General features: G+C 39.2%; 1 protein-coding gene across 5 annotated transcripts in view; it reads right to left on the bottom strand.

Moving 5' to 3' along the window:
- The window catches only part of GPATCH8 (G patch domain containing 8), a 112,150-nt gene that overhangs the window by 28,933 nt on the left and 62,207 nt on the right, over nucleotides 1–21,010 (bottom strand). For all 5 annotated transcript variants that reach the window (XM_011985923.1, XM_011985921.1, XM_011985922.1 and 2 more), the window contains 3 exons: nucleotides 16,476–16,543; nucleotides 15,123–15,209; nucleotides 7,382–7,525 (listed from right to left, as the gene is read on the bottom strand). In XM_011985923.1, coding sequence (XP_011841313.1) covers nucleotides 7,382–7,525; nucleotides 15,123–15,209; nucleotides 16,476–16,502 — 258 coding nt within the window. In that variant the 5' untranslated portion in view covers nucleotides 16,503–16,543. The remainder of the gene's footprint in view (nucleotides 1–7,381; nucleotides 7,526–15,122; nucleotides 15,210–16,475; nucleotides 16,544–21,010) is intronic.

The raw sequence follows: 21,010 nt of genomic DNA on the forward strand, positions 1-21,010 counted from the left end.
TTCACCGTGTTAGCCAGGATGGTCTCGATCTCCTGACCTCGTGATCCGCCCGTCTCGGCCTCCCAAAGTGCTGGGATTACAGGCTTGAGCCACCGTGGCCGGCCCCTGTGTTGTTTCTTAAAGCATAATCTCTTAAGAGAACTATGCTGTTTAAGTAATATATGTTACCGGGTAATGAAACAGTCAACTAAGAGTAAATAATCCTGTCAAAAAGCAGTTGCAAACAGTTTAGACAAAGGTAACTAAATCATGTATTAATAGATTATATTCTGTACAAATCAGAATACAGTCACTGGTGGCTGCTAGAGGCTTCATCTGTTTTAGTTCTGCTATTTAAAGCTCAGGGAACTACTGCTTTTGTTCACAACTGAAACAGACCTTGGAATTAAATAAGACTTTAGTCCTTTTAGAAAATGTAAAAAGTATAGGAGTTTTTATACTAAAGGTATTTTAGCAGAAAGAAGAGGGAGGCTAAAAGCATCTTCCTCTGACTGAGACACTGAATCCTACAGGTAAAGGAATTTTTTTTTTTTTTTTTTTAGACAGGCCTTGCTCAATATATTACCCAGGCTTGAGTGCAGTGGCATGATCTTGGCTCACGGCAATGTCCACCTCCTGGGCTCAATCAAACGATCTTCCTGAGGAAAATTCTAAATTTCTGTTCCTTGGTAATGTATGTTATTGTGTAATGAAACCATCAAGTAAGGGTAAGTAATCTTGTCAAAAAGCAGATGCAAACAGTTTAGACAAGGTCAATCCTGTCAAAAAAGCAGCTGCAAACAGTTTAGACAAAGTTAACTAAATTATGTATTAATAGATTCAGCCCCTCCAGTAGCTGGGACCACAGGCAACTGCAACCACATCCAGCTAATTTTTGGGGGGATTTTTTTATAGAGACCAGGTTTTGCCATGTTGCCCAGGCTAGTCTCGAACTTCTAGGCTCAAGTGATCTGCCTGTCTCAGTCTCCTAAAGTGCTGGGATTACAGGTATGAGCCATCACGCTTGGCCTAAAGAATTTCTGAAGATGCTTTACAGTACCAGATTTTGATAATCTGGATCAGACTACCAGAGATTGAAATCGCAAGGAAGTTGGTCCCAAGACTATTAGCAAGGAGGCAGCTTTTCAATGTGCCAGTTCCCCAGTATCAGTCAGAAGCCATGGGAAACTGTGTGGGAAGGAAGGAAAAGCATAGGCCTGAGTCACAAATTTAAATGTTTACAGGAGTTTGGCAGGTAACATAATGAGTCACACAGATTGGAGTAAGAGAAAAGATGAAGTGGAGATCACAGCTAGTTGGAGAGTGAGCAAAGAGATGGCCACTGTTCAGCTTTAGTCAACTGTTATGTTGAAATGTAGGCCCAATGTTGTCTGATAATTTTAACTTTTCAAGATAAGCCAAAGCCTAAATTATGTAAAATCTAATTTTTAAAATTTGGGAATCAACTGAAATTAAAAAGGGAAAAACTAACAACGTGAAGGTCAGATAAAATATATCTGTGAGATAATTTGTGACCTCTAGCTTATGTACTAGAAGGACCTTTAGTAGCACAAACAAGAGGCTAAGATTGGAAGAAAAATCCTGAGTAGGTAACAAGGTACGAAGGAAGCAGCCAAAAAGAGAGAAAGAGAGAAAAGAAAAGAAAAAGAGGAAGGAAGGAAGGAAGGAAGGGAGGAAGGGAGGGAGGGAGGGAGGGAGGACTGACTATAAAGGTGGTGCTGCTATTAATTTACTTTTGGGAAACAGAATATTCTTTGGAGTTTGAATTTTAGGCCTCTTGAAATGCTAAAGAAAATGATTCCACTGTCATATCCATTAGCAGACAAATTTTTAAAAAAGATATGCAAAATAAGGAGGCAAGGAGGTAGGGATAGAAAAATCTGTAGTTTCAAATTTGTCTGTAACTTATACTAAGCCAACAAAGGTAGGAGATGATCTTTTTTGAGACGGAGTCTCGCTCTGTCACCCAGGCTGGAGTGCAGTGGCATGATCTCGGCTCACTGCAACCTCCACCTCCCGGATTCAAGCAATTCTCCTGTCTCAGCCTCCCTCCCCAGTAGCTGGGACTACAGGTGCGTGCTGCCACGCCCAGCTAATTTTTGTATTTTTAGTAGAGATGGGGTTTCACTATGTTAGCCGGGATGGTCTTTATCTCCTGACCTTGTGATCCGCCAACCTCGGCCTCCCAAAGTGCTGGGATTACAGGCGTGAGCCACGGCGCCTGGCTAATCAGTGCTAATGTCTATTGAGCATTCAGGTGTATCAGAATTAACTCATATAAAAAGAAATCATACATTGGGTTTCTTCAGAAATGGAAAGGCCTACTCTTAGAGATTTCAAAATGAAGAGATTTCAAAATATATTAACATCGATCACTTGAAAACTAGGGTTAAACTACTGAAAAGAGCCAAAATACCTAATCAGCTTCTGTATCTCTGAAGATTAAGCTGGGTCTTAATATTTTTGTGTTAATGACTCTTTATAAAATCTTGGAAAATCTGAGAAAAACTAGTGAAGAGAAAGAGGCACATAACACCCCCACATCCTGTCAGGAAACAAACAACCCAAACCTTGAATGAAGGTGACCATATAGCTCCTTTTGGAGAGATTATTTGTGCCTATTTAAGGGAAGGGTATGTTTAGGATCCTGCCTCTACTATAGTTTACTACTAATATAATACATTATTTCTCTGAAAAATATTAATGGTGAAAATCTGATAGAAGATGCAAACTAGGGATTGCTAATACAGGGTTGAAAGTACTTACCTATTATCTCAGATTCATAATAATCCTGTGTGCCTTCCTGGAAGACAAGACAGGGTGTCTTTATGATTTTAGAGCATGAATTTGGAAAAATGGTAGGTCCATTTGTATGTTAAGTTCATGTCCATCAAAGAGGAATGAAAAATATGTCCTTCCTCCTGTTAGGGGTTATTTGGCTGTGTTGTACCAAGGTCAATTAAAGATTCCTTAGAAATTCTTTTTTTTAAATTCTCTGAGACAGGGGCTTGCTCTGTCACCCAGGCTAGGGTATAGTGGCATGATCACAGCTCACTGCAGCCTCAAACTCCTGGGCTCAAGCGACCCTCCTGCCTCAGCCTCACAAGTAGCTGGGACTTACACTACATGTGCGTGTCACCACATCAGGGTATTTAAATTATTATTATTATTATTTTTTTTTAAGAGACACAGAGTCTTGCTCTGTCACCCAGGCTGGTGTGCAGTGACACAATCATAGCTCACTGCAGCCTTGAACTCCTGGCCTCAAGAGATCTTCCTGTCTCAGCCTCAGCTGGGATTACAGGCATCAGCCACTGCACCCAGTGGGTTCATCAGACATTCCAAGTTCAGGGAAGAGACAAATTATGAAAAATTTAGTGCTGTGCTTCTTTTGTTTATGTATTTATAGCATTCTGTTTTGAGATCCTACTGTTTGTATTACAACAGCAGTATGAAGAAAGGTGAAAAAGCCTACCTTTCAAGCAAATGAAGAACATTTCACCAAAACACAAAACAAAAACCAAACTTGTACTACATGTTTTTTTTTAATACATAAGATGAGCTTTTGATTAAGATGAAGAAATAAACTCACATGCATTCATTCATCATACCAGCTAAAGATTTTTCCTAGACCAGGGTTCATAGATATATATTCTGTATTAGTGAATAGGCAGTCCATGAGTTCTCCATGGGTAACCCCTAATTTTGTATTTTTATTTTGATGATACTCTAAAAAAGAGTAATAAGTGAATATTCTGGATCATCTAGATGAGCACTTTATAAATGTTTACAATGTAACTGGGGACGTAAAATGACAGTAATTTATTTGTACTAAGGTTAAATGATACCACCATATCATATATATACACAAAAGTTTTTAATTAATTCTGATGGAACAGGGTTTTCAACCGTAGCACTATTAACTGCCATTTTGCCTCTTTGTTTCAAGGGTCTTTCCTGTGCATTGTAAGATGTTACCAGCATCGCTGGCCTCTACCTACTAGATGCCAGTAGTATCACACCCTTATTGGGACAACCAAAAATGTACAGAGACTTTGCCAAGTGCCTCCAGAGTCACAAAATCTCCCTAGTTTGAGAGCGAATGCAATAGAGAAAAGTGGTGGGAGAGCTGAGGTAACACAAGGTGTGCAGGAGAATAAACATGTCAAATTCAAATGAACCAAACATGTAACAATTTCTACTACATTCAGGTTGAGGACAGTGTCACTAAAACATTATCATATATCACATTAATGTTGTCAATGTAAATTTTATTACATTGTAAATCTGTTTTGCTTTAGTTTTTTTCCCTTAAAAGGCAAGTTTATACGTTATTCAAATTTGAATTATACTTTTTCCTGGTTTACTTTTTTCTTTATTTTTGAGATGGAGTCTTGCTCTGTCACTTAGGCTGGAGTGCAGTGGCGCCATCTTGGCTCACTACAGCCTCCGCCTCCCGGACTCAAGCAATTCTCCTGCCTCGAGTAGCTGGGACTACAGGCACATGCCACCACACCTGGCTAATTTTTTTGTATCTTTAGTAGGGATGGGGTTTCACCAAGTTGGACAGGCTGGTTTTGAACTCCTGACCTCAACTGATCTGGCCGCCTTGGACTTCCAAAGTGCTGGGATTATAGTGCATGAGCCACCACTCCTGGCCTATTTTTTTCTAGTTAAAACTTTCTTTTTCATTACAAAAATTAGCCAGGCGTGGTGGCGCATGCCTGTAATTCCAGCTTCGCGGGGGACTGCGACAGGAGAATCACTTGAACCTGGGAGGCAGAGGTTGCAGTGAGCCGAGATCGCACCATTGCACTTCAGCCTGGGCAACAAGAGTGAAACTCCATCTCAAGAAAAACAAACAAAAAAACCCCCTTTTTTTCTCTTTTTTTGAGACGGAGTCTCGCTCTGTCACCCAGGCTGGAGAGCAGTGGCACGATCTCGGCTCACTGTAACCTCTGCCTCCCGGGTTCAAGTGATTCTCTTGCCTCAGCCTCCTGAGTAGCTGGGATTACAGGTGCCCGCCAAGATGCCCTGCTAAGTTTTTTGTATTTTCAGTGGAGACAGGGTTTCGCCATGTTGGCCAGGCTCGTCTTGAACTCCTGACCTCAGGTGAACTCCACCTCAGCTTCCCAAAGTGCTGGGATTACAGGTGCGAGCCACTGCACCTGGCCTTTTTTCTAGTTAAAATAGTGTGTATCCTTTCTTTCTTTCTATTTTTTTTTTTTGAGACAGGGTCCTGCTCTGTCACCCAGGCTGGAGTGCAGCGGCATGATCTTGCTTCACCGCAAAATCCGCCTCCCAGGTTCAGGCAATTCTCGTGCCTCGAACCCCGAAGTAGCTGGGATTACAGGTGTGTACCACCATGTCCGGCTAATTTTTGTAATTTTAGTAGAGACAGGGTTTTGCTATGTTGGTCAGGCTGGTCTCGAACTGGCCTCATGTGATTCTGTCCACCTCGGCCTCCCAAAGTGCTGGGATTATAGGCGTGAGCCACTGCACCTGGCCTAACCTTTCTAAATGTCCTTTTTCTGCCTAAAGTATCTTTTCTGTTAATATATCACAGATATTTCTTGATTGAAAAAATTCTCAAGAGCCCCAAAACTTGGGTATATACTTAGATACTAAATGTCTTAATTAAATAAAAATAAATTGAAAGAGTTTTTTATTTATTTTTTTTGAGACAAGGTCTTGCTCTGTTGCCCAGTGTGAAGTTGAGTGGCATCATCATGGCTCACTGCAACTTCAAACTCTTGGGCTCAAGCCATTCTAACACCTCAGCCTCCGGAGTAGCTGGGATCACAGACATGTGCCACCACACCCAGCTAATTACATTTTTTGTAATTAGCTTAGATTGGGGGGCGGGTCTTGTACATTACTCAGGGTGGTCTCGAACTCCTGGGCTCAAGTGATCCTCCTGCCCCGGCTTTGCAAAGTGCTGCGATTAGAGGTGTGAACAGCCGTGCCTGGCCTGAAATTTTTAAATTATAAATAGATTGAAAAACTGGAAAAGGTCCTGGATAGAAGTATTCACTGTTGCATTTTTCTTTCCTGAAAAATGAGTCTTTGAAAGAGTAAAAAAGTAACTGCCAGTATAGCTTGTCTATATATATATATGCTCTATAAATTTCTCTTCTTCGAATCAAGCAAAGTTGACAATATATTAAGAGAACATTCACGGCCGGGAGCAGTGGCTCACACCTGTAATCCCACTGCATTCCAGCATGGGCGAAAGAGCAAAACTCCGGCTCACAAAAAAAAAAAAAAAAAAAAAAAAAAAAGAATGTTCAAAGGTGTGTAGTAAGTTGAAAAGCTGTCTTGAATATAAGTCCATTAGTGTAGAAGAATCTTAAATTGGTTAGGTATGGCTAAATGTGGGAGACTGTTCCAAAAAAATATAATACCACAACCAGCTTACAATTTCTCCCTGTTCTAGAAGAATAAGACTTGGTCAAAGATTGCCTTTTACCTGTGCACTGAAATCTTTTGGTTGGCTGGAAGATGAAAGTTAAAAAAATCTTAGTTCAACAAGTCCAGCTTAAGAGATATCATTCCAGTGTTCATACATTTACAAGTTTAACAAATACAACTATTGTACCCCCCAAAGACCTAGTAAGTTATGTTAAAGTCACCCAAGATCAAACGGCTTGAAATTCTTTAATAAGCCAGAACTGTCCTATAGGTGTAACAATTTATTTTCCCTTTCTAAACTCTCCCAGGGTTTTGCCTTCTTCTGTATACCAGTAACTAGTTAAGTACAATTTTCTCTTCTAAAATAATGAGGTGGCAGCCGCGGGGAGAAGACTGCAAAGAAAGTGTAATTCATTTATCAGCTCTTCAACATGCAGCATCAGAGTTTTTTGTTAAAGTTAAGAGAGCATCTAATTTTATTTTCCTTCTCAAAATTTATCTAACTTCCAAGGTATACTGAATAACAAAATGACTTAATAATAGAAAACAGTAGCCAATAAACATGAACTCTAATGTAGGGAAGTTGAAAATAACACAGTCTGCTGAATAACTCTTCAAAGTTTAACACGTTAGGAAAAGAGAAGAAATGGAAACAAAGCTCCCAGTGACCCTCGGCTGAATTACAAAATTAAATAAAAACTTAGAAATTAATAAAAGGCAAAAACATTATGTAAGATTTATAAAACACAATTCGTCAAATAGTGTATATGTGGGAGTGGTGGGCTGGAGGGGGTGTCTATGCCAGAATTTCTGCCACTGAAAAAATAAAGTGTGGTGGACGACTGCACATAAAGATTGGCAGACACAAGAAATTACAGACACCAAGTTTTTGGGGGTATACTCATAAAACTCAATTGTTGTAACAATAGATAGGTACCTTCTTCTCTGTTTGCAAGTAACTACAACTCACCTGCTTGTGTGCATGATCATAGGAGTTGATATGGTTATCGAATTCCTGATGTTTCTGATATTGCTTATCACAGAGTTCACAGTAAAAGTTGGCTCTGAGGTCTTCCAAAGCTTTGGCAATTGCCTTCTCTTTGTCAACATAATCCTGCAAGAACCATGAAATACAAACAAAAAATGAACTTGATAAAATTTAAGTGAATGTTATAAAGAAAACAGTCATCTGAGAAGACAAAAAAGAGCTTTTCATAATATTTAGTGGTACCAGTAAAAGCTGGATGAAACACAAGTGGTACTTTGGTGGGTAATTCGTGTGTCATTGTACTAACAATTGTCTTCAAATAAACAAATGTTTAAAAGGACTAATGATGCTCAACTGATAAGTATAATGCAAATATTCCAAAACTCCCAAAAAGTCTGAAATCTGAAATACCTTTGGTCTCAAGCATTTTGGATAAGGGATACAAAACCTGTATTAATATTCTAGTTTTCAGACACTAAGGCAAAAAGCATTACCTGAGTCTGTAGCCAATGATGGAGTTAAATATTCTATGGTCATTCTACATATAAGCTGCACTGCTTGGAAAGCCAACCCACAGATATGTGTTATCTGCTGGTCTTAGCGAGATTTAAAACTGTGGGACTCTTACATGTGAGAGGAGCTTGGAGAAAAACAACAACAAAAAAAAACTGTGTGACTGACTAAAAGGCAATCCAATTTGCCTCATCAGTTTCACTTAAAAACTAGACATCAAAAGACATCTCAAAAAGAAAAACAGAGAAAAAAATTAAAAGATACCTCAAAGCAAGTTGAGTATATTCATTTGCTAATGTCGCACAGAAGGATGAGAAAGGGAGAGGAATGCTAAGTGACTACTTGCTTGACTTTTAGAGCAGGGTAGATGCGTTACTTTCAGAATGAGCAACTCCTTCTAGCAGACTGACCTAAAAAAGATAAGTCTTATCTCAAAGACTGTATCTACAGTTTCAAAGCAGCTCTATCATCTCCCACAAGAGCTACTTAATCAGTAAGCAAGAAAAGGTTGTATTTTCTGGAGTGGCAGTACTGAACTAATTTGGATAGACTTATTAAAACTGCAAAGTGAGTATGTATAGCACATTGTTATTTTTGCCCTATCTAATCCTTCACATTAATTTTCTTTGAGAGTTCCGGACAGTTTCATGTTGTCTGGCTGTTAAACAACTTGTGGCTTTTTTGCCAGGCTGGAGTGCAGTGCAGTTCATGGCTCACTGCAGTCTCCACCTACTGGGCTCAATCAATCTTCCCACCTCAGCCTCCCAAGTATCTAGGCGTTTACCAGCAAACCCAGCTAACTTTTGTATTTTTTGTAGAGATGAGGTCTCACTATGCTGTCAAAGCTGGTCACGAACTCCTGGGCTCAAGTGATCCTCCCACCTTGGCTTCCCAAAGGGCTGACATTACAGGTGTCAGCCACCACACGTGGCTGCAACTTTAAGCAACAAAACTAGAGTTCCTGGTATGAATGTAGCAGTATAAGAAAACAGCTTTGATTTTCTTCTTGGGTATCATAAAAACAAAATTATGATTTAAAAAAACCCAACCAACAGCATTCAGAAGAACTGGGCAATAGGTATGATCTGGAGAATGAAAAACATGCAGAAGGAAAGTTAAGCTCTTTATAGAATCCAAATGAGGGAAATGTAGTAGAAGCCACATAAGGCAAAGTTAAGCAATATCAAAAAAGCCAAAGGTGGCAATTTCAGAAAATAGTAAAACATATATCCTGTACATAAAAGGATCCTCTGAAGTGAATATACCTACATCTCTTGCACTCATCAAGAATTTCTGAGATCTGCGAAGAACAAAGGGATGAACTTGGGTTAGCGGGGATGTGGAAACATGCAGTACAAAGAATGCACATAGAGAAAAGCAAAAAGTTCTGCCCAATTGTGGCAGATCTAAGAAAAGGCTGAGGCCAGGTGCGGTGGCTCACGCCTGTAATCCCAGCACTTTGGGAGGCCGAGGCAGGTAGATGGCTTGAGCTCAGGAGTTCAAGACTAGCCTGGGCAACATAGTGAAACCCCGGCTCTATCAAAAATACAAAATATTAGCCGAGCATGGTGTCATTTGCCTTTGGTCCCAGCTACTTGAAAGGCTGAGGAGGGAGGATCACTTGAGCCTGGGAAGTGGAGGTTGCAGTCAGCCAAGATTGCGCCACTTCACTCCAACCTAGGTGACAGAGTGAGAACTTGTCTCAAAAAAAAAAAAAAAAAAAAAAAGGCTATCAACACATGATCACTAAAGGAAGATCCACTCAACTACACAGGACAAGAAAGTGTGACAATGAAAATGGTCTCAGAACAGTCAGTGACAATCAATAGTGTAGTAAAGTTATTGAATCTTAAAGACAGACTCCTTTCAGCAGCTATGCAAAAACAATCAAGGAGGGGAAGATCAGGCCAGCCTTTGATCTCTTCAACAACACACACACACACACACACACACTCTCTCACACACACACTCTCTCAATTCCAGAAGACAGTGGTACAAAAATACTACAAGATATCTAAGGAAATAATTAACTTAGGATTTTATATGTATCTTTCAAATATACATATTTGAAATGTAAAAATATACATATTTGAAATGTAATATACATATTTGAAATGTAATATACATATTTGAAATATAACATGTATATATAGTTATACGTATGTGTACATATATACACACATATACATAAGTTGATAATTATAAGTTGTAATTGCCTAAATTAATATTACTATTCTTATTTTTTTGAGACAGCGTCTTGCTCTATTGGCCAGACTGGAATGCAATTATAGTTCACAGGAGCTTCGATCTCCTGGGCTCAATTAATCCTCCCACTTTGGCCTTCTGAGTTGCTAGGACCATACGGGCATGCCACCGTGCCTGGCTAATATTTGTATTTTTCGTAGAGACAAGGTTTCATCATGGTGCCCAGGCTGGATGTAAATTATTTTTATAGGCTTATGTTTATATAAAATACATACGTATATAAATAATTCAAGAAATACTGTTTGCACAACTACGTTTAAATAAGTTAATAAGGTACAAACTTCAGAAATAATAGGAAAAAACTCAGCAAAAGAACTGGCAGATTGCTTCAAAACCATTTACTCCTATAACTAAGGTTAAAAGAAATAGGGCTACTAAAGTATAGACATAGAACTATAGCATATACATATAACTATGTATGTTATATGCTGTCAGAAAATAGAAATGATATGAATAATAAAAAACGGGGTGGGCAAGCAGAAGCAAATAGGAATTTGAGTTTGCTTACTGCTGCAAACTCAAGAGAAGTTAAAAGAACTTTACAAAACATGAAAATTATCAAGTAATAGTAGTATTGTACATAATATATTATATTAAATGGTATGAAGTCACATACTAAGAATGGCCATTTTACTTATTAACATTATATGATAGAGTTTTTAAAATGGAAGAGGAAAGAAGAGAAAACAAGCTAGTTTTTTATTGCTTACAGTATGAAAATAATGGACGCTCAAACATGGATAATTTTATTAAGTTATAAAGGTAACTAGAACAACAAATATAATCCATCCTATATCCATCCATCCATCCATTTATTTCCCACTTTGAGACCACATAATAACTTAAAAAATAAAATAGGCCGGGCGTGGTAGCTCATGTCTGTAATTCCAGCACCTTGGGAGGACAAGGCAGGCAGATCGCCTGAGCTCAAGAGTTTGAAACCAGCCTGGGCAACATGGCGAAACCTCATCTTTATCAAAAATACAAAAAATTAGCTAGGCGTGGTGGTGTAGGCCTGTAGTCCCATTTACTTGGAAGGCTGAGGAAGTCCTTCAAAAAGTACTCGTAGGCCGGGCACGGTGGCTCACTCCTGTAATCCCAGCACTTTGGGAGGCCGAGGCGGGTGGATCACCTGAGGTCAGGAGTTTGAGACCAGCCTGACCAACGTGATGAAACCCTGTCTCTACTAAAAATACAAAAATCAGCCAGCCATGGTGGTGGGCACCTGTAATCCCAGCTACTCGGGAGGTTGAGGCACGAGAATCACTTGAACCTGGGTGGTGGAGGTTGCAATGAGCCGAGTTCGCACCATTGCACTCTGGCCTGGGCGACACAGCGAGACTCCATCTCAATTGAAAAAAAAAAAAAGTACTTGTACTTGTAGAGGCCAGGCATAGTGGCTCACACCTGTAATCCCAGCACTTTGGGAGGTTGACGTGGGTGGACAGCTTGAGCCTAGGAGTTCAAAACCAGCCTGGGCAACATAATGAAACTCTGTCTTTAAAAAATATATAAAAATTAGCTGGGTGTGGTGGCATACACCTGTAGCCCCAGCTGCTTGGGAGGCGGAGGTGGGAGGATCGCTTGAGTCCAGGAGGTCGAGGCTGAAGTAAGCTGTGATCACTGCCACTGCACTCCTAGGTGACACAGTGAGATCCTGTCTCAAATAAACAATACTCACATAATATTTACACAGACAAAAAGTCCATTATAGGCTACAGAAGAAACTATAATTAAAAAGTCAGAAATGAAGAAGTAATATGCACAACATATAAACACAGTATAATACAGCTAAGAATTAACAAAAAAATTGAAAAGACCCTTCCATGAATCTGAAACTGCAGAATTTTAAGGGAAAAAAGGATAATGACAACATTATATAGAGAGTAAAGTATATTGCTTTAAGAAGTTAAGCTGATGTGTATTCCCTGAACACAGGTTTAACCCCTTACAGCAATGGAAACAAAATAAATAAAAGTCACACTCTGGAGAAACTCTCGTATATACATACACATATACAAGAAAACATTATTCCACTTATATAAAGTTAAAAAACATGTAAAACTAGGCCAGGCGGTGGCTGATGTCTATAATCCCAGCACTCTGGAAGGCCAAGGCGGGTGGATCACCTGAGGTCAGGAGTTTGATACCAGTCTGGCCGACATGGTGAAACCCCGTGTCTACTAAAAATACGGGAAAACAAACAAACAAACAAACAAAAAAACCCAGCTGGGCATGGTGTCACACGTCTGTAATCCCAGCTACTTGGGAGGCTGAGGCACAAGAATTGCTTGAACTCAGGAGGTGAAGGCTGCAGTGAGCTGAGATCGTGCCAGTGCACCCCAGCCTGAGCAACAGAGTAAGACTCTGTCTTAAAAAAAAAAAAAAAAAAATTAGCTGGACGTGGGGGCGCATGCCTGTAATCCCAGCTACTTGGGTGGCTGAGGCATGAGAATTGCTTGAACCCGGGAGGCAGAGGTTGCAGTGAGCCGTTGTGCCACTACACTCCAGCCTGGGCGACAGAGCAAGACTGTCTCAAAACCAACCAACCAATCAACCCACCCATCCACTACATAAAACTAAGCAATACATGTTTAGGATACAAAACACATTAAAAAACCATTTTTAAATGCAAGGGAAAATAGAAGAGGAACACTTCCTAATTTATTCTGAGTGTTACTCTGATACAAAGACATTACAAGAAAACTACAGACTAATATCTTTTCTGTGTACAGATGCAAAAATGCTCAACAAAATGCTATCAAACCAAATTCAACAGCATATTAAAAGGCGAAGTGGGATTTATCCCAGGAACTCAATGTTGGTTCAACATACAAAAATCAATCAATGTAATACACCATTACAATGTAATACACCATTATTAATAACAGAATATAAAAGGAAAAAACCCACAAGATTATCTCAATAGATGCAAAATAAGCATTTGACAAAATCCAACACGCTCTTTCATGGTAAAAACACTAAACAAAGTAGGAATTTCTAGAAACGAAGAATTTCCTCAACCTGATAAAAACAAAAAACCCCCAGCTAACATCATAATGGTGAAAGACTGAAAGCTTCTCTATTAAGATCAGAAAGAAGACAGGAATGTTCACGCTTGCATTTCTTTTTTTGAGATGCAGTCTCACTCTGCCTGTCGCCCAGGCTGGAATGCAGTGGTGTGATCTCGGCTCACTGCAACCTCCGCCTCCTGGGTTCAAGTGATTCTCCTGCCTCAGCCTGCTGAGTAGCTTGCATTACAGGTGCGTGACACCACGCCCACCTTCAACTAATATTTATTGAGTACTTATGTGCCACACACTGTGCTGGCTGCAGGATATATATTGGCAGACAAACAGACATACTCTCTCCTCAATGCCCTTTCTGACTAGTACAGTAAGCAGAATATAAATTAGTGAATAAAAATTTATAATTACAAATTGTAAGAGAGGTTGTTGCAAGAGAATAAGGCAGAGTGGTTAATTATTTAAATGAGTTGATTAGCGAAGGTCTATAATGAGGTAATATTTAAGCTAAAACCCAAAGGATAAAATTTAACCAAGTGAAAGATGATGAAACATGGTGTCATGACCATTCTTGTGCCTAGAGAAAGAATGTAGCCAGAAGAAGAGGGCCCAGGTCTGAAGCTGAGGAACTCCAGTATCTGAAGTTCAGGCAGAATAAACAGCAGCCAACAAAGGAATCTACATAGAAGCAGCGAGACAGACAAGAAGTGACTAACCTAGGAAAGTAAAAATTCTTTAAAACCAAGAGTAACGAAAATGTTTTAAAGAAGAAAGAGTGTGCCAGGAGCAGCGGCTCACGCCTTTAATCCCCACACTTTGGGAGGCCAAGGAAGGCAGATCACGTGAGGTGAGGAGTTCAAGACCAGTCTGGCCAACATGGTGAAACCCCATCTCTACTAAAAATTCGAAAAAATTATCGGGCCGTGGTGGCTCATACCTATAGTCCCAGCTACTTGGAGGCTGAGGCACGAGAATCACTTGAATCCGGGAGCAAGTGAGCTTAGATCACACCACTGCATGGGCAAGAGTCAGACTCGGTCTTAAAAAATAAATAAATAAATAAATAAATAAATAAATAAATGATTTATTGGATTTAGCAAACAGAAGTGTTTGGTGGCCTTGAATAAAGTGGTTTGGTGAAAACTGCTAAAGTCAGTGTAAATAGGCTGAAGAGTGAATAAAGAGAGATGAAAGGAGAAGAAAAAGGGGAAGGAGAAAGGGACAGGAAAAGATGAGTTAAGTTATATTATAGTTCTGGATAAAATAAAACATACAAAAATTTAATATATAGCTAAGCTAAGTTCAAAAACAAGAAAGGGGGTCAAGCGCGGTGACTTATGCCTGAAATCCCAGTAAACTGGGAAGCCGTGGCAGGCAGATCACCTGAGGCAAGGAGTTCAAGACTAGCCTGGCCGACATGGTGAAACCCCATTTCTACTAAAAACACAAAAATTAGGCCAGGCGCAGTGGCTCACGCCTATAATCCCAGCACTTTGGGAGGCCGAGGCGGGTGGATCACAAGGTTAGAAGTTCGAGACCAGCCTGACCAACATGGTGAAACCCTGTCTCTACTAAGTGTTGGGGTTAACAAGTGTGAGCCATTGTGTCTGGCCTCAAAGGACTTTTAACAGTTTTTACTGCTACCACTACTTGACTACCTACTATGTAACAGGCATTGTGTTTTCAAACACTAACTCGTGTAATCTTCCTAACACACTTTCGAAGTAGGTATTACTATCGCTACAGTTTTTACAGAGCCAGTAAATGGGAATGTAATAGAAATCTGAGATCTACTACTAACTACCACCAAATGTCAAACAAATGCTGTTAGCAACAGTGATAATTTTCAACAAAATTTGAGTTCTTTCTTCTTCAGTGAGCACCTCCCCACCTTCCAATGAATAGCTCTGTTTAAATACCTTGTACTTTTGTCTCAGCTCTTCTGTGTCTTCTTTTTCCACTTCTAGGACACGGCGCCGTTCGGTAGCATCTTCAGCATAATCAAGCTTGACAAAAATAGATATGATTAGACTTAATTCCTAAAGTACCCCCAAGATTAGCTATGAAAAAGTTATTTGTACAACTACAGTATTATCTGAAAACCAAAAAAATTGTATTTTGCTCAGTTACTGCTTGCTTTACTGTCACCCCACAGAGAAAATCACATGCAAAATAGTTTGTTAATCCTGTCATGCTGGTAGTTTCCAAAAGGCACATTTGTTGAAAGGAGACTTCACTTCAATGTTAATTTTCTTTTCTTTCTTTCTTTTTTCTGAGATGGAGTTTCACTCTTGTTGCCCAGGCAACAAGATCTTGGCTCACTGCAACCTCCACCTCGCGAGTTCAAGTGATTCTCCTACCTCAGCCTCCCGAGTAGCTGGGATTACAGGTGCCCGCCACAATGCCCTGCTAATTTTTTTGTATTTTCAGTAAAGATGGGATTTCACCATGTTGGCCAGGCTGGTCTCGAACTCCTCACCTGTAGCTGGGATTACGGGCGTAAGCCACCACGCCTGGCGACTCCTAATTCTTTGAAAATTAACATTGAGTTTGGGCACGGTGGCTCACGCCTGTAATCCCAGCACTGTGGGAGGCCGGGGTGGGCAGATCACCTGAGGTCAGGAGTTCAAGACCAGCCTGACCAATATGACAAAACGTTGTTTCTACTAAAATATAAAAATTAGCTGGGTGTGGTGTCATGCGCCTGTAATCCCAGCTACTCAGAAGGCTGAGTCAGGAGAATCCCTTGAACCCGGGAGATGGAGGTTGCAGTGAGCAGAGACTGCGCCATTGCACTCTAGCCTGGGCAACAAGAGCGAAACTCCATCTCAAAAAAAAAAAAAAAAGAAGAAGAATTAGGAATCAATGAAGAAAATATTTTAGGCAAAGAAAAGTAGGTATTACAGATGGCAGCTGAACCCAATTCTATAGAAGGCAAAGCTTTTATCACAGCAACATTTTAAGAGCTGAGCAACACTGCCTGCTGAAGCAAGCACCAAGGTCTGGATCTAAGTCTGATATTGCCTTGCTGTATAACCCTCGGCAAATCACTTAACTTCTTTATGTGCCAGTTAAAACAGGGGCACTATTTATATTCTATTTGTTTCAAAAGCAGCACTAAATGAAAACGTAAAATACATTTTTAGTTGTCCAAAGAAAAATATTAAAACTACATTTCATCTGATAAACGTATTCTTGCAGACATCTGAATTTGGAATTGGTATTATTTCAAAATATCCCATAAAACTTATGAGTTAATGAGATCAATTTACCTCCATTTCCATGCGACCCATGCCCATGACATCATACTTGACAACAATTGGAATGGGATCTGTTCTCCCTGTAACAGGAACACATAATCAAGGTAAGGCGCAAAGCCAAGCCAACAGCTCATTTTACACATTGGGTTTTGGGTGGTTAGAGATCTTGCCTTGGAGTGCAGAGACCAGAAAGCTACAGTGAACCAAACACAAGCCATTCTCACAGCTTACACTCAAGACCTTCCTTTCCTAGTTTAAACCCAACTAACCACCTTGGCTGACCTTCCAGTTGGGATTAACTTCAAATTACTGTGGCAAAATTACATTAATAAGTAATGCAAAGCACTTTTAAGCAATGGCACCAGGAGGTTTAAATTTTAAAACTTTAAAAACTCCTTTTAAGATCCCCAAATAACTTCCCATCAAAAATCACTTCACTCTGTCACTGATATCCTCCTACACAACTTTTTAACCTAGTTAAAAAAAAAAAAAAAAAAACTCAACTGGCATGGTTAAATAGAAAAAGTACATTTTCAAACATGATGCAGTAAAACTTTATAATTACAACTCAGTATGTTGAATTTGTTTTCAAAAGATGTTTTACAATTTTTTTTTGATGTTCCTCATAGACAAGGAGATGCTTTACAACTTAATGGGGCTGTGAAAAGTTTAAATAAAAAGAAGCAATTAGTTGCCCTTAGAGACAAAGAATAGTTTTCCTTTTAATCTGGTGCTCTAAAGTCCCATTTCCTAGAGTGGATTTAACACTGGCTACGAGGGTAACTGGTAAGCTGTGAAAAGGACTGGTTGCGAAGAAAATTGACTTTAAACTAATTGATCTATGCTGGATAATTTTTTTTAATATATATATATTTAATCCACTCATAACCAGCCAAACAAAGCAAAATGGGGCAGACAAGCACTTTACTACCACAGCTGTTTTACATCACAACTTGCGCTTTTTATTGTGATGTAAGCCCACTGAAAAGAGGACTTACCTTATCCGTTGTACACCTTTAGTGAAAAAACACAATGTTTACTTCCCTCATCATTTCACTCAGGCTGGTGTAAACAATTGGTTTTTTTGGTTGTGTTGTTGTTGTTATACACACACATATATATATATATATTATACCTTTGGGCTAAAAATGGAGTTTTCTTAGGCTAAATCTGAGGTATTACCCTCCCAACCCCCAAAAAAAACTTCTTAAAAAATAAATGCCATGATCATGACTGGTTTTGGTCCTGCAAAATAAAGAAGAAACCATGTTCAAAACGACCACAACCACTTGTATTCGGTGGCTCTATATTTGTGGAATTAATTTTTGCCTTTAAGATGGAATGAAAAACAAATTCATAAGTTTAACTACTTATGTATCCTATTATTGTTTTTAAACAATAAATAGGGAGAATTAGAATTATCACAGCAAAAACAAAAACAAAAAAACAAAAACAAAAACAAAAACCCAAACTGTTAAAGAACATCTCATGTCAGGAACAACAAAAAAAACTTCTAGAATACAGCCTTCTTTTAGATACAATTAAAAGACTGCCAGTAAAGCAAAATGAAAATGCATTACTACCTTATGCCCAATGGTATAATAAATAAGCAGTGACTGCAATCTTTAGCAAAAGGACCAAATTAAAGACAGGTTATAAAAATGACTTCCTAGGTGCAATATCACTTTCATAACGTCTCAATCAGGGATTTACTGGTAAAAATAAATGGTCCAATGAATGAATTAAAAAGAAATGTCAAAGCAATTTATTTTGGTATTTTTTTTGATCTGTCGGAATTTGTTTTGTAAGAATCAAGAAAGTTTTGGTACAAATTCATTACCTCTGTAAACCCCTGTTTATAAACTCTGCATTAGTACTTTTGCCTTCTAAGGCAGTCAAAGTTTGTTTTAATTTATTTATAAATTGCAGTAGCAAGTGCTAGTGCCCATTACATTGTGGGGAAATCAAGTTTTTGACAGTATTAGAATTTAATGTTTTAACTGATTTTATTGGCAGTTCTAACACAAACAGATACATCCCTTCTTAACATTACCCTTTAATGAACAGGGATCAGACAAGTTGCATAAGGAAAGGAAAGGAAAATGAAAAAGACCAAGCAGAAGGATGAAGGCTACAACAGAGAAAGTAAGCCTAACATATTGGTGCACTGATGACAAAAGGAGTAATTCAGTCTGAAAATAAAAAATTACCACTGCTAAGATTACCATCACCACAACAAGTCCAGGATCATAATGCTGTAAAAAAGAAACACCATTTGTTAGGCAGAAACCATTAGGGTAAGAAACAGGCCTTCTAGCAGGCAGACAGGATGGGGTAAAGTAACAGTTGGGCTTTGTCCCTCCCCCAATCTCAGCCAGGGACAGAGGAAGGACATTTTGTGCTACAGCAACTGTTTTCATACTGGTCAGACCAAGGTGTGAGATTTTTGTACTGCTACTTGAGAACATGAACACCACCCTCTTCAATAAGGCAGGAGGTAGGGTATCAGTTTCAAGTAAGAGAACTAGCTCTAGCTTCCAATCTTTCATTTAACTATTCTTTCTGGTAAATTAGTATTCAGGGCCCAAGGTAGGACTTTTAAAAGAAATTACATCTAAGACTCTATCAGATCAACTAACTGGACAGTAATCAAGTCATTTACTTCACCAAAAGAACTCTAGGAGGCTTAGAGTATGGATGAGATGTCCTCAAGACTTCTCTAGAAATATATACATAAAACAATTAAGAGGTCTAGAAAATAATCTTAGATCTTCAGTGCTTGGAGAACTTTGTACATTTGAATTCTGTTATGAATGAATACAACTCTTTAAGTGGCTCTCCTCAGAACTTTGCTTCCTGTTAACCAAGACTTCCCAGGCTGGCCAATATCTTTCTTTCAGCACACAACAAAACCAATCTTTGAAGGAGAGCTCTAGAGAAACTGACATCAAAAGAGCTATCACATTTAAAATTACTCCACTCAGAGTTAACTCACAGAAAATAAACAGTATGACTTTCAAAGCAATCTTGAAGGTGACATTATTGCCTGGGCCAAGTAGTAATTTCTTAACATTATTAAAGAGGCTACAGACCAAGGAAAAATCCCAGTGGGAAAAGACACCAAACACTACATACAGGAAGACGCTGCAGCATTAAAAAACAAAACAAAACACCCCCTCAGTTTATTCAGTTGCTATCAATGATAAATCCTAAAGAACATCACTAAGAATACCTAAATACCAATTTGTAGTGATGACCTCAAAAGGTAGGTAGCAACTGAGTGTCTGCTAATACGTATTCGCTAGAAAACTCAACCTATTTTTTTTTTTTTTTCTGAGATGGAGTTTCGCTCTTGTTGCCCAGGCTGGAGTGCAATGGTGTGATCTTGGCTCACCACAACCTCCACCTCCCCAGTTCAAGCGATTCTCCTGCCTCAGCCTCCCAAGTAGCTGGGACTACATGCATGCACCACTATGCCTGGCTAATTTTGTATTTTTAGTAAAGACGGGGCTTCTCCATGTTGGTCAGGCTGGTCTCAAATTCCTGACCTCAGGTAATCCGCCCATCTCAGCCTCCCAAAGTGCTGGGATTACAGGCGTGAGCCACCTCGCCCAGCCTCAACTTCTTTTAAAAATAAAATTCAGGTTCCCTACTTCTTGGTTTCTTTTAAAATATGGCAAATATTATTTAAAATATATTAAATTAGTAAGAACATTTTTGTTGCTTGTTTCACTCTAAAGGAAGCAACTTCAACCAGAACACGAAATAATCTCCTTAAAAGAAACTGTCTTCCTCAGGAAGAGATCTATAGACACTTACTGTACTTTGGCCAACTGAGGAAGGGAAAGGAAACACATGCAAAATCAAGAATGTGCCAATATCAATGTATTAATCTGATGGAAAACAACTGATACTCATATTTTCTAAGTCAAAACCTTAAATAATGTTTCATAACCAGAATTACATATTTATTTTCTAGAGACGCTGTCGCTCAGGCTGGAGTACAGCAGCACGATCAGCTCACTGCAATCTCCACCTTTCAGGCTCAAGTGATCCTCTTGCCTCAGCCTCCCAAAGCTCTGGGATTACAGGTGTGAGCTGCACATCAGCCTATTGTCTATTTTAAAATGTAGGTTGACTTATGCAATAATAGAAATTCCTAAATGCTCTCATATATATGCAGGTCTTGCTAAAATGTGAAGGCATGATGACACAACTAAAGAGGGAATACAAATACAAAAACCCACTGATTATCATAGTCACCCTGTTATTGAGAACAACCCCTCAGGAATCAGTTTTGATTTTAAAATGGTTAAGGCTACACCAATCTACAAAACTGTCCCAAAGACTTAAACTACAGAGAAATAACTCTTTTAAAAAAAAATTTAAATTTATATATATATTTTTTTTAGAGGGAGTCTTGCTGTGTCGCCCAGGCTGGAGTGCAGTGGCACCATCTCGGCTCACTGCAAGCTCCGCCTCCCGGGTTCACGCCATTCTCCTGCCTCAGCCTCCTGAGTAGCTAGGACTACAGGCACCTGCCACCA

This window comes from Mandrillus leucophaeus, unplaced genomic scaffold (genome assembly GCF_000951045.1).
Source record: "Mandrillus leucophaeus isolate KB7577 unplaced genomic scaffold, Mleu.le_1.0 Scaffold290, whole genome shotgun sequence".
In the NCBI taxonomy this organism is placed as follows: Eukaryota; Metazoa; Chordata; class Mammalia; order Primates; family Cercopithecidae; genus Mandrillus; species Mandrillus leucophaeus.